Genomic DNA, 14750 nt, shown 5'->3' on the forward strand with positions numbered 1-14750 from the left:
ACAGGCAATGTGTTTGGAAGGGAATTTCAGAGACGGGGGGTGTACAGAATCAGGCTGACGTTTTCACCCGCTGCAGAGCTTGAGTATTAACGGTTCTCCAGGGTAATAATTCTTGGGTCCTAGGGACCTGCACAGTTGGTCTACAAATAAGACATATGTAGGATCCACATACCTAAGTGTCTGTGTAGCAAACTGGGCTCGTCCTGTGCAATCATATTTTTGGAAGCTCAAACATTAGGTAGGAGTAGGACGTGTCTGGGATGCAAGGAATCGTTTCGAGTGAAAGATTTTTGCTGATAAAAATACCAAAACCCGCCTTCCCTCCTTTTCTTTCTTTTTTTTCCTCCCCTCGCGGTAATTGTTTGCCCTGAGCTATTGATGGAACAGTGACGTCATGGATCAGGCATTAATTCAGCCCCGATACCACACCCATGTTGCCTATGAAACTCGCAGGGGGTGCAGCGAGGATTCCCTCCACCCCTTTTGGAATGACCTGATTTTTACTTCACATTTTGAGAATCCCTCTCCCCACCACCTTTTAAAAAAAAGCATGATTTATGGTCAATGGGGTTGCATTTTTTTTAATGACAAAGCCTGAGTGGGAGAGAAAGCTCCATTTAAGTGACTCGGAACAGAAGCAGATTCAGGAGTGCCCATTTTAAAGGCTGTTTTCCTAAGAGACTTTTTTTTTTTAAAGATTTTGTTTATTTATTTGGCAGACAGAGATCACAAGTAAGCAGAGAGGCAGGCACAGAGAGAGAGGGGGAAACAGACTCCCTGCTCGATTCCAGGACCCTGAGCCGAAGGCAGAGGCTAATCCACTGAGTTCCCCCAGGTGCCCCATCCTAAGAGACTTTTACAGACCTTCCTACTCATTTGGAAGGGTCAGGTCAAAAATCAGAAAGTTGTATGAATAGATCCAGTGGGGGGAAAAAAAAAATAAGGAAAGAGGGAATGTGTGTACCCATAAAGACCCACCCTATTTTAGAAGTTTTAAAATCGGTCTTATTTTTTTTAGAGTCACTTAAAGATGACAGCAAGGTTAAGTAGGAAATACAGAGAGTTCTCTTGGACCCCCTGTCTCTGAAGGGGGAGACCCTCCACAAAGGCTCCCCCACCATCAATATTGCCCACCGGGTGGGACATTTATTACAAGCGATGAATCTATACTGAGACATCATTATCACCCAGAATCGGCATGAGGACTCACTCTTGGGGTCATAGATTCTGTGAGTGTGGACACGTGGGCAATCATGGACATGTATGGACCGTTACATTATCACCAGAATAGTTTCATTTAAAGTCCTCTGGGATCTGCCTGTTCACCCCTCCCTCCCCACGCCATCTCTGGCAAACCACGATCCCTTTTGCTGTCTCTTTAGTTTTGCCTTTTCCAAAATGTTGTCTGTTTGGAATCAACGTATTTTTAAAACGTTAATTTTATATATATTTTTAAAAGATTTTATTTATTTATTTGACAGAGATCACAAGTAAGCAGAGAGGTAGGCAGTGAGGGGTGGGGGAAGCAGGCTCCCTGCTGAGCAGAGAGTCCGATGCAGGGCTTGATCCTAGGACCCTGGGATCATGACCTGAGCTGAAGGCAGAGGCTTAACCCACTGAGTCACCCAGGCGCCCCGATTTTTTATTTTTTATTGCAGGCATACACACACCCACGTGTGTCACATAGTAATTTCATGTTCATTAGAGAGTCTTAGAGTTAGAAGGAAACCTTATAAGGCCATCTCTTCTAGAAAACAGAACGTACCAGAATGCCTGCCCCCAAATGGATGAATTATGGGTGCATTCACTAGTTACTACTCCTGGCTTCTCAAAGAGACTTTCTCAAAGTCTGTAACTCTACTACTGGGGGTAGCTGACATGGTTTTTGTGGGTCCTTGCATAGGATGGGATCACAGAAAATTGTTCTCGTTTTGATTATCTTTCTACTCATCTATCAGGAAGAGAGTTCAGTCCCAGTGTGTGTTAAATGCATTTCTAAAAGTGTCTCGTTTTCTCTTGCAACAAAGTGAGGGCAGGCCTTGGGTTTGGAACTTTCTGCGGGCGCCAGCAGAGAGAATTTGATACAGTAGTTTTCCTTTATTGGAATAGCTCATGATTCTAGTTTGAGGTGGAGAGAAGTGATATCATATTTTTTAATAAAATAAATGTAAATGTGGGAGCACCTGTGTGGCTCAGTCTGTTAAGCGGCTGCCTTCGGTTCAGATCATGATTCCAAGATCCTGGGATCGAACCCCGCATCGGGCTCCCTGCTCAGTGGGGAGCCTAATTCCTCCTCTCCCGCTTCCCCTGCTTGTGTTCTCTCACTGTCTCTGTCAAATAAGTAAATAAAATCTAAATAAAATAAAATAAAATAGATGTAAACAAAAAGTGGTGAGATTTAAGTCAAAATACTAAGTAGAGATCAGTGTACAGGTAGATACAATGTTGTAGATTTAATTTTATATTGTAAGTATAAATAATACATATTATATAATGTTACTATATAATAAGATTATGGATATAATAACGATGGCGAAGGTGAAGCTTCCGTGATTGAACTTCGTGAATGCTGCCTCGATGGCTCTCAAGAGATTCGATAAATAAAAATTCAGTTCACACGCAGCTTTTAGGAAATATTTTAGCGGACTCCATACGGATGTACTCTTTGACCAGAATCTGTCTTGTACGCTCACGCTTATAGACCACGTGTTCATGGTTTCCGTGAAAGTTCTGACCATTGAACCCAAGATCCTGTTCTGCTGCTAACCTCTGTGTATTGCAGCAAACACTTCCAAGAAGAGGGCTCTCTCTTCTTTATCTGGAAAATTGAAGGGCTTTGGAGCTGACAGACAGCTATCATGCATGCTACAGTCCTCTCTCTGGGTGTTTATTTAATTCGGCACCAGCTTCCACCTGTGCCAGCCAGCTTTCTCCAAATAGCGGTCACCAGGCTGCGGGACAAGGGACACCATGTCACCGTGCCCAACTTTCTGAGGGGAAGGGGGACTCCAAGATTGTGTTTGAAACACAACATGCTGGGATTAAAAAACAAACCAGCCCGGCTGGAGTGATGCAGAGTATGACTCCAATTAAGGGGCAAACCGAAACCAGGTTTTTTTCCTTTTTAAAAGCGGTCTGATCTAGAGCATTTTTCAAAGCCTCCTCTAGAATGAAGTGGTGGGTCCCACGGATGTGACTGGCTTAATTTGCTTCTTTTGGTCGCCAGAGGCTGCGTTTCCAGCCATCGAATGAAAACCGACTCTCTTTCTCTCCCTCTTCCTGCAGATCACCCAATTAAAGATTGAGAATAATCCCTTCGCCAAAGGATTCCGGGGCAGTGATGACATGGAACTACACAGAATGTCAAGAATGCAAAGGTAAGAAGGTGGCGGACTGGGCTCCTGTCTCTCCCCCCCAAGGAATCAGGAGAGCCCGCAGCCGCCTCCCTCCTCCCACCTTCCTCCCCACAGAGGCCCAGGCACATTGACCATCGAGGAAAAGGAGAGACAGCCACCTTTGGCCCCCCATCTAATGACCCCCACATGCTCCCACGTGGCTCACCCTATGGGACAGCCCTGGGTGGTGGTATTGGGGGGAATGTGTCCTCCGGGGATGGGAAGGGGGAGAAGGCACCGGGGAACTTGGCCTTCTCCATCTGCCCAGGGCAACAAAAGCTCCAGCTTTCTCTCCTTTTTCTTTGCCTTCTCTTTCCTTCTCATGAAATCAGTCCTTTCTCTCTTTCTTCCCATAAGTCACAGCCGATGAATGATTTTCTTTTTGGCAACAACTCTTGGTAAATGAAAGGGAAGTTAATGACTCGATTTCCTGGGGGTGAAATGCAGACAAATTTGACACCACGTGGTGGTCCGGGGCACTGGGGGATTGGAAGCTGGTGATAAAAATTGCTCAGCGTTTTTACATATCCTGTGGTCACAGTCGCTGATATGATGAATAGAAGGGGTTGTAGCAAATGTACATAGTGGGAATTTGGTCTGATTTGAAAGGATTGTACGAGCATTGCCAATTTTGTCAAACATTCTCTGTACCTCTTCATATGCTTCCAAAATAACTTACCATATGGCAAGAGAATTAGAAATACATCTTGATTCCTTTGACCAAGAAAGGGTTCCTCGCCTCCCCCCTCCTCTTTTGTGGGTTTAGTGTTTCAAAATAAAATGAGGTCACGTAGGAAGCTTTTCTTTATCCTTTCTGGAAGACATGAGAAGGGTGAGTCAGGCAGATGGGACAGACATACCCATTCAAAGAAAGATAAGGGATCTAAGAGAGGAACAGAGAAAGGCCATAGTGTTGTCGTTTTCACACTGGTTTGGAAATTCATGCCGTGGAAATTGTTTCTAGTGAGCAGGCTTTCCCGATCTAAGTTTGCGTGCTTTTATTTATTTATTATTTTTAAAGTACTTTAAAAAACAAAGATTTTATTTATTTATTTGTCAGAGAGAGAGAGAGAGAAAGAGCGCAAGCAGGGTGAGAGCAGGCTCCCTGCTGAGCAAGGAGCTCAATACGGGACTCTATCCCAGGACGCTGGGATCATGACCTGAGCTGAAGGCAGACTCTTAACCGACTGAGCCACCCAGGCATCCCAGATTTTGCATGATTTTCAAGAACTACACCCTGACCTTCAGTTGTGCATATCTCTGCCCCACTCGTCTGCATTTTTGCATTTATAATCGGGTTTCTTCCCGATCACGGATCAGTAAGATGCTTTTTGTGACTACAAGAACCAAGTTCTTATAAATTATCATCGTTAAAAAATAACAGCTGGCTTTTTGAATGTCTGCATTTTGAAAGTGGAGTTGGATTGAATCTATGGTCAGTGGAAAAGTTGACAACAGGGATCCTAGAAAGGGGGGGCCAGCCTTCTAGTTGTCACTAAGGGATTTTAGGCTTTGACAGATTCTCACCCCCGTCCTCCAGCTGGTGAGGGTCGAGGCCATGCAGGTAGGGACTGGAAGCAAGGCACCCCGTTCCAGCCCGAAACCAGGGGTCTTCCCTCCCTTCCACAAGGTCAAGAGCAGGTCGGATCGTGGACTTGAGGTATTGTAAATTGCCCCCTCGCGTGTAACCAGTCACCAGGTCCTGTTGATTTTGCCTTCCTAACATAGGTCTGAATTCACCCCCTTTCTCCTGCTGGGCTATTCCCATTTTCTTGCCCACCACAGCCTCCTAAGTTACTTAAACCCTTCCGGGAGGGACTTTCTCCAAGCATCTGCCAAAGACATCTTTGCAAAACACAGATCCGTGAAGGTTACTCCACAGCGTAGAACACACCCAGGCTTCCTGTTGCCCTCAGGATAAGGCCCAGACTCCTCCCTCTGGTGGGCCATGCCCTTCCCGTCTGACCCAGCCACCCCCTCGCTTTGCCCCCGGCCAGTGTCCTCTCTCTGTCTCCATCACGCTGAAGGAGATGCTTCACGCCTGTATCCTTCCCACTGTTTTTGGCCCTTGGAGCAGTATGTCTGGTCTTCTGCAAGCTTTCTTCCTTCCTCTTCGCTCAGCCATCTCCTGATCATCATTAGGTGTCCTTGGAGCTGTCTCTTCTTCCAACAGGCACCCCCTGGCCACAGACTGTGGATGTCTATCCCCATGACCCCTTGGCGCTTTCCTGTTTCAGGCCCGGGCTCTGCACTTTGGAAGCTGATGGGATAGATGATAGGCATGGAGGAGAGACAGATAGGGAGGGCAGGTATCTGAGAGATGAAATGTCGGTCACCCCAGAGACTCTCCCCTGAGCTTCTAAACACAGCTGGTTATGTATTTAGGCGGATGGCTCTACTTTGATCTGAACTGACTGTCCCAATCATCCCCCTATCAGTGCAGGTTGGCTGAGGGGTCGTCTATGTGTCCTCTTTGGGTAGACACTTGCAGAAAAAGGCGGGACACGGTGGCCAGTAGTCAGTAGGCACTAATTGACATGTTGGGGGCAAACCTGCAACCAAAGAACCACGTGTGTCTTTGTGGCCATATTAGGAGTTGTGCCGGGGAGCCAGAGGGCTGACCTAAGCACCCACCAGGCCGGAAGAGCAGACGGAGTCATCTGCCCAGTCCTGTGCACATGGCCCCCGGGAAGGAGAAGGAGTAAGGCAGAGTGGCTCCAACAGAAGGCTTTGGGACTCAGACGAGCCTGACTTCCATCCTTGCTCTGCATTTGTGAGCATGTGACCTCGGGCAAGTGACTTAACCTCACAGAGCCTCAGTATCTTCATCTGTAAAATGGGCATCATTGATAGCCTCCGCTTTCCACGATTCTCATAAGAATTATATGAGAAAATGTCTATAGGGTGCCTGGCTCCTAGTCAGTGTATCTGATTTGGGGGAAGACTCCCCGTTACTCCCCGTTCTGCCCTCACTCGGTATTTATTCTGGGCTATGGTCCCAGCTCCCAGTGACAAGTGGGGAAGATGGCTGTCCAGAGTCGGCTGTGATAGCAGCCGGGCCAGAACGGCAGGCTCCCTGTTCATCTTGTAATCCTGTTTCCTGTCCCCCACACACCCAGTGACAGCTGGCCCGCGGGGGGAGCGGGAGAAGCAGGAGGAATGACATTTCCTCTAATTCCAACAGTTGGAAGAAGGGGAGAGGGCCGGACACGGACCCGCGCGTAGCCCACATCAGTAACGTCTGGATTAGCTTGCAAACGTCTGGACACTCACCCTATCTCTCCCAGCCCCACTCTCTGCGTTTGGAAAATGCAGATGGTGTCTTAGTTGTTTTTCCACCGCTCATTTATGGGCTCTGGTGGCAGGAGCAAGAACCGCTTGTTATAAAAACGGGAGAGCTGTGGAAAAAGCACGAAAGAGAAGATGAAATTATTTTAAAATCCTGCCTCCAGCTGACCGATTAGAATATGTGCCAAGGTCATTTCGAAAGGTTAATCCGCGGCTTGAGAAAACATGTTACCCTAAAAAAAATAATATTTCCCAAATTGCAGGACCTCTAGCCTGGTGACAGATGGGAAGATTTTAGAAGGTATACAGGCATGGGAACATCAGGCAGATTTTAGAGACAACGTTGCTTGGAATGAGAGTAAGTTCTAAAGAAGGAAGGAGAGAGGAGGGCGGGGCAGAGGTAAGGTGGATTATTTAAGGGAAAATGGTAATTAAATGAGAGTAGAACTGGTGTAAAATTTTGGTGGACTTGTCAAGGTGATATGCAAGTAACAGAAATTTGAGAAATATCCCTAAATGCTCATCCTAACAAGAAAGGCGTGGGCGCTTTCCTGCTGTTTGAAATGACCTAGGCCCTGGTTTTCCGTGAAATGTTGCTTTCTTTGACCTCTGCTTCAGTCTTTAAGATGTGTTTAGGCAAGCTGTGAACTTCCTAAGAGTCGAGGGTGCTGGAGGCCAAGGCCAGGGCTACTGGGATGATGGGGGGAGGGGCGATGGAGGAAGGAGGGGAGGGAGAGGGTGGGAGCTAGGCCTTGTGGGAAGAGTGGGGTTTGCATGTGTTGGGAAGAAGGGTTTTCTGGGTTGGGTCAGAGTAGAAGTGGGCAGGGATCTGCAAGTCTGGAGTAGGGGTCAGAAAGCTCTCCTAAGCCCCCTGGGGTGGCACAGTGGAGGGGGAAAAGGCGACAGTTGCTCCAAGAACATGACATTCTAGAGACAGAAGGGACTAGAGGAGACCGCATCGCTTCCAATTTTGCAGAAGGAGAAACTGAGGACTGGAGAGTCACGTACTTTCCCAGTGTCGGATCCGTCGGTCTGTTATTCGGGGAAAACATACTTACTAAGTGCTCACGCTGGGGCAGCTCTCCAGGCGGCAGAGGTGAATCAGCCCCCAGAGGGGCAGCAGCGTCCCCGGGGGGGAAGCCTCCGCGGTTGGGCTCCCCCAACTCCACCCAGCCTCTACTCCCTCATCTGTAAAATGGGAGATCATTACGGAACCTTCCTCCAGGGCTGTTGCACGGGTGGAGGAGGTGATGCGTGTGTCCTGATGACTGTTGCTACGTAACAGAGTATTCCCGGCCTCACTGGGGCTGGCTGGGGAGCCCTGGGCCGCAAGCTAGGCCATCCTCTTTCCGTATGTGAGGGTAGATCCGGGAAGAGCCAAAGCTCCAGAAACCACTTGCTCTGTGCCTCCACGGCTCGTTCAAGGGACGCGGAAGCACAGACGACCTCAGTTCTGACTGTCGCCCCTGTATGCACGGCAAAGCACGAGGTAACACGAAGCACTTTTATTTTGTTCATGGTTTGTGGGTCAGGAACTTAGAAGGGGGTCATCTGGGCTGTCCCTGCCTGCCTTCTGGTGTTGTCTGGGGCGGCAGGTAGCTAATGGCACCAGGCCGGGTGTCCGGACTGGGACACTGCTGTCATCCATGCTCGATGCTGTCTTTCGGCTAGGCTGTCAGCGGGGCTGTGCCCTGGAGCATGTGCATCCGGCCTGGCCAACATGTGCATCCGGCCTGGGGAGTCAGACTCCTTCCACGGCTGTGGGCTGCCCCCCAGACAACCAGGAAGAAGCGGCGAGGCTCTGTTCACCAGCCCTTGGAAACCGTAGTGTCCCTTCTGCTGCATTCTGGTGGTTGAACGGGACTCAACCAAGGGGGGACCCAGTTCCAGGGGCAGGAATCCCTCCTCTAGACAGAAGGAGAGTCAGAGTGTGTCCCCATAGGCGTGGAAGCACTTGGCCCAGCTTCGGGCCCAGACAGGTTGATGTCAGGCACTGAGACGGGGTCCATGTCCTTGGGAAGGCAAAGGCCAGGGTGACATGCCCAGAGCCACACAGCTGGTCAAGGGGAAGAATCCTGGCCATGAGCTTGGTTTCTTAGGAGAGACTCTCCTGCCTCAAAGTGATTTTTTAAAAATATTTTTTAAAAGATTTTATTTATTTATTTGACAGAGGGATCACAAGTAGGCAAAGAGGCAGGCAGGGAGAGAGGGGGAAGCAGGCTCCCCGCTGAGCAGAGAGCCCAATTCGGGACTCGATCCCAGGACCCTGGGATCATGACCTGAGCTGAAGGCAGAGGCTTAACCCACTGAGCCACCCAGGCGCCCCTCTAAGTGATTTTTATTGACCTCCATCTTCTTCCTCCACGAAGGGCTGGGTTTCCTAATCAAGGTCCCTATTGAAAGTCCAATGAAAGCCAAGGACTGTCTGAAAAACTCACAAGATATAAATAGACAAAAATTTCAAACCATTTTCAGGGATTCAAGGTTCTGGGGCTCCCGAAAGGTTAAAAGCCTTCCGTTGGCACCTTCCCTCCTTCTCCGGGCCTGGCTTCCTGATTCTAAATTAATGTTCAGCTTCTTAACCTCAAATGGTCACTTTTCACATGGCTTCGCACTCTTGTATTCCCATGCTTGCGGTTAAAGGTAATCGGAATGCCCGGTTAATGAGCAGTGATTTCCAAGACAACATTCTGGAGATGGCATTAACTCCCTGCTTCTTGCCCTGCTTTTGGCTAGCCACACGGCTTCCCCCAGAGAAGTGTAAATTTACGGAAAACAAGAGGGGGTTGTGTTTGGGAAGCTGAGCCAGCCTAGGTTACAAAATTGAGGTTTGTCCCAAGGGGTCCCACCTTGGCTCGAGGTTGTCTGTTGAGGATGTGGAGGCTCAGAACAGCCCTCCCACCCACCCGCCATCCTCTGCCCCAACCCCCCCCCCCACTGACCCCCATTCGTCTGCAACACTGTCCCCGCCCTCCCCTCCCCCACCCGCTGCCCAGCATACCTGCTCTTCAGGGACCGTGTCAGTGGGCAAATCACTCATTCACCTTTAAGCAGTGTTTCTCAGACTTTGGCAGACATTGAAATTACCTGGGGTCAGGGGGAGCTTGTTAAGAAAAGCAGATTTCTGGGTTTCATTCTCAGAGGTTCTGAATTGGTGGCTCTAGGGAGGGCTCAGAAACTACCCTTTGACAGGTTTTCTGATGGAGGGGGTCCCCTGCTTGCACCTGGGTAGTCCCTTGGCTCTGCAGAATGAGCAAGGGCATTCAGGTAAATGCGTGAAACATATCTGGAAATAGATCCCATGTGCTGGGCTGTTTTATAAAAAAATAACCATTGGCTCTAAGTGCTCAACTCTGGCTGAATATGAGAAGCACCTAGAGTGCTCCCCCAGGGTTTTATTATGAAAATGGAAGACCTGTAGAAAACATGGAAGAATTGTACAGTGAACACCCACATACCCACTGCTTAGGTTCTGTAGTTAATATTTTGCTGTATATTTGCCTTATCATCCATCCACCATCCATCCATCTACCATCCATCCATCCACCCACCCACCCATCCATCCACCATCCATCTATCCATCCATCCATCCACCCACCCACCCACCCATCCATCCACCATCCATCCATCCAAACACTGACCCATCGATCCATTTGTCCGTCCATCCAACCAGACATACTCGAATCTATCTTATTTTTCATACTGAGTGGCAGACATGAGTACATTCCACTCCTCTGTACTTCTGCAGGCGTATCATTAACGAAGATTCAGTTTTTGCTCACAAATCTCCGTTTTAGGTGAAATTACATACGGTGAAATGCACAACTCTTAAGTACACTGTTCACTTTTTAACAAATGCACATTCCTATGAAATCCAAGCCCCTGTCATAATATAGAACATTCCCTCACCCCAGACATTTCCCTCGTGCCCCACCCCAGTTAATTCCTGCCTCCAGACCCCACCAGAGCAATCCGTGTTTCAACCTTTTTCCTTTTGACTGTAAGTTAGTTTTGTCTGTTCAGAATTTTGTGTAAATGAACTCTTGCAGTGAGTCCTCTTTCTCCTGGGGAGATTTATTTTTTTCAAGGTTTTATTTATTATTATTATTATCTTTACATTCTATATTTTATATTTTTATAAATATTTATAAATATTTTATAAGTATGTGTATATTTACGTATATTTTATAAATATATATTTACATAATATATTTTATAACTATTTATGTATTATATATAATATGTAACATATATAAAAATATCTATAAATATTTATAAATATTTTATAAATATTATAAAAATGTATCTTTTATTATTTTATTTTATTATTTATTATTTTATATTCTCTATTATTTTTATATTTTAATAAATATTTTATAATATTTATAAATATTTTATGAATATTATGATACCATATATTATTATTATTATTATTATTATTTATTTTTACTTATTTGTTTGACAGAGAGATACAGCAAGAGAGGGAACACAAGCAGGGTGGGGGGGCAGAAGGAGGACGCAGGCTCCCCACTGAACAAGGAGCCTGATGCGGGTCTCAGTCCCAGGACCCTGGGATCATGACCTGAGCCCAAGGCAGATGCTTAACTGACTGAGCCACCCAGGTGCCCCAGTATTTTTTTTTCTTTGCAGAACCTTTTTTTAAAATTGAAGTATAGTTAACATATAGTGTTACATTAGGTTCAGGGGTACGTATTAGGATCCAACACTTCCAGATGTTGCTCCGGGCTCATCAGAACACTTGTACGCTTAACCCCTTCTACAGATTTCACAGGAGTCAGCATTTGGTTCTTGAATCCCCCGCATGAATGCTCTCTACAGCCAAGCTTGAAACCCACTCGCGTCTCTCTACCCGTCTCTACCCTCGGCCTGGTATCTCAGCTACCCCGTCCCAGTAATGTGCTCACATTAGAAGCTTTGTCCTGAAGACCCCCTCCCTCATAGATGTCTGTGCCTGTTTTTAGGGGGAAAGACCAATTTTTACGTTAGCATGCGGGCCGCTTAGCATTCCTGCAGGGGTGGTTGCTTTGGGGTGACTTTGCCAAGGTCGTGATTTGAACTGAAGGTCACCAGGAGCTGCTTGATTTTCTTCTGTGTGACCGAGGAGCCCCCAGGGGATAACCCTCATCAGAACCAAGGTCTCAAGACCATCCCCTTCGGTATAGGAAGCAATTCAAGAAAGGTCTGTTAATCTGGACACTTTCAGTCTTCTGGCTTCCAGAAAGACCCCAGCCAAACCTCGGAAAGTCCTCTCCACCTTCCCATCCTCCTTCCAAAATCATGAAAACAAACAAACAAAAAAGAAACTACTAATACAGAGGCATGGTTACAGTTGTTAAAACTGCTACTTTTAGGAGACATAACCAAAATGTTGAGTTCCTGTCTGTAGTTTCCCGTCGTAGTTCTTGCTCTGGGGGCTCACGACAAGGACGTGAGACGTGGGCCTCGTGATTCCCATTCTGTGAGTGGAGATACTGAGGCCGAGGCTGACCTCATCCGTGGTCCGTGCAATGACCCAGGGCTTTCTCCGTGATTCTGGAGCTGCCCCTGTCGTGTTGCTCAAAGCTTTATTAGGTGATAGGAGTATGGACTTCTCCCTAGAAAAATCGGCAAGTTCTAACTATCTAATATTTTGGGAGGGGAAAGGGGGTTCATAGGCCATCCAGAGACCTTGCGATGTAAGAACTTCTGCTTCTGAATAGGATCCTGGGCGATCTGTAAGCTGGTGTATACTGAGCTGTGTGTCCCAATATATATACTAAGCCTTTCCACGCATCGTATTGTTTTACAATCCCGGGAGGCAGTGAGTCTTATCATTCCCATTTTACAGACAGAAGACTGAGGCTCAGAGAAAGGTGGAACCTAGCCGGCTCCTCCGTGGCCAGGTTTGATGCCAGGTACCGAAGTGAGGCACATCCACACAGCCTGACTTCAAACCCCCCACTCCACACAGCCACCCAGATGGTAAATTACCTAGAGATTTAATAAGGGAGCCCGGGCTCTTGGACCAAAATTGCCGTAAGTGGGGGGTTGCTCAAAGCTGGAGAGGGAGGCATTCTGGAATTTTTTGGTGCTCCTCGAATCCTACTGCCCTGGTGGGATCAGCGCGGGGAAAGGTGTGCGGCTTCTCTGTGCGCCCCGTTCTCACCACGTCCTTCTCCAGCTTTGCGGGCTGGTGGGAACTGAGTCCTAGAGCGACCGTAAAGTGCTGTAGATGTGAAAGAGGCAGTGATGAGGATCTGCCCCGAGCTCAGTCCTGCCCAGGCGTCCCCGCACGTGAGATCAGAACAGCGTCCCCCGAGCGAATTAGAAAGTTAGTCGTGTGCGCTCTTGTGGGATGATGGGGCCCCTTTCTGAATTTTAGTCGCAGATCAGGGTACTAGCCAGAGGAGGAACTCGCTCCGGGAGGACGGGGATCCTGCAGTCCCAGCCCTGCCCCGGCACGCCGCTCCCTCCAGCCAGCCGTTTGAGAGAGGCTGCCCGCACATGAGCTAGCTGCCGACCCCCTGCCCCGCGCCCCCAACCCCAGCACCCCGGCGCCCCTGCCACCTGCTCCCGTGAAAAGACCGATTCAGTTGGCGGCGGTGGAAAACGTTCTTGGGGGCGTTCGTTAGCTGGGTTAGCTGGCGGCGGGCAGTTTGGCCGTGGATCTCAGTGTTCCCTTGTAATGTTTTACAACCCAGACCCGGCGACAATGGCGTCATTCACTGCACTCGCTCACGTGGAACAGAACGTGAGAGGGGGCCCGAGCCGGGGAGAAGCTAGTCTGCAGGTTGCGACACCCGGGGCAGAGCCGAGGTGCTGGGGGCCCTGGCTAGCATTGGCGGGGATGCGGCCAACGGCAGAGACAGCAGCGGTGGCTTTGGACATCCTGGTATCCTAAAGGTGGCTCAGATGGTAGGACGGACAGATTGACCAGTAGCCCTTGACGTTGCCCATGCAGTCCGTGTCCTGCCGCCAGCAGCAGGCGGCCTTACAGAAGAGGGTGGTTCTGTTGCTCTGTGTGTCTGGTTGGTATGAAGGCGCTGTTCCTATGATCGAGTAGAAGTTCGCTGGCAAGAACTTGGGAACAGCGCTGACCAAGGCCAAGCTCGGCTTTATCCTTTTCTTAGCTGTGCTATCTGGGGCCAGGTGCTTAGCCTCTCTGAGCCTCAACGTCTTTACCTCTAATGTGTCGCTAATCTACCAACGAAGGGGCTTGTTGCCCGGAAGGAACGCATGTGAGTCGACCAGTAGAGCGGCTGGAGCGTTAAGAAAGCACCAGGGAACAAGACTGAGAAGGAGCTGGAGGTGGAGGACAAGGATGAGAATTAGGCTGAGAAAAGAGCTCTCTGTTGCCGCCTCTCTTCCCAGACACTCAGGAGCTTCTCCACTTTTCTTTTGCTTCCTTTGTGCCCTGGATTCCTCGCCGATGCTCGCGAGCTGCAGGGCCAGATTCTGTCTTCGCAAGGACGGTCGACAGAGGCTCGCACGGCCACGGGTCTTGTGCCTCGGGCTGGGGAGCCTGGAAGATGCCCACAGCCCATGTGATTGCCGTGTTTCCCTCCCTCTGCCTCTGTAACCCCATGCTGGTGGAGAACATGCTTCACCCTTGCACGCACCCATTTTGACACCTGTCCGAGGGACCTGGGGACGTGCTCCTGATTGACAGTGGGTGTTGCAAGCACCCTGGGGAAAAACAAGCTGCGAGGGACGAGTGGTTATTGGGATAATATGGCTTTCCCACTTCTGTGAGTGTTACTAATCAAAAGCAGGATTTGGCCTTTCCAGAGAGTAATTTTGCAATTTGGCAGCGCTGGAAGGGAGAATTCCGCAGAGTCCATTGATACATTCTCTTGTAAAATCCCTTGGCCAATTTTTTTTTTTCCTGTGGTGGGGGGTGAGTTGTTTTCTTTAATTAAAAAAAATAATAATAACCGTCCCCATTAAGAATATAAAACTAAAAGAGATTTCCCCTTTCCTGTTGGAGCTCCGGCAGCTTAGTCCTGGAACTAAGCAGACCGAAATGGAATTGCCAGAGAGATTTGACAACTTTTATAATGTTTTATT

At 48.5% G+C, this 14750-nt stretch overlaps 1 protein-coding gene across 1 annotated transcript in view; it reads left to right on the forward strand.

Annotated features, from left to right (window-relative positions):
- Positions 1-14750, forward strand: part of TBX5 (T-box transcription factor 5) — a 42810-nt gene that overhangs the window by 13607 nt on the left and 14453 nt on the right. Inside the window, exon 6 of the mRNA XM_046025948.1 lies at positions 3286-3377. Within this exon, the coding sequence (XP_045881904.1) occupies positions 3286-3377 (92 nt within the window). The remainder of the gene's footprint in view (positions 1-3285; positions 3378-14750) is intronic.

The sequence above is a fragment of the Meles meles genome, chromosome 12 (assembly GCF_922984935.1).
Source record: "Meles meles chromosome 12, mMelMel3.1 paternal haplotype, whole genome shotgun sequence".
NCBI classification, from domain to species: domain Eukaryota; kingdom Metazoa; phylum Chordata; class Mammalia; order Carnivora; family Mustelidae; genus Meles; species Meles meles.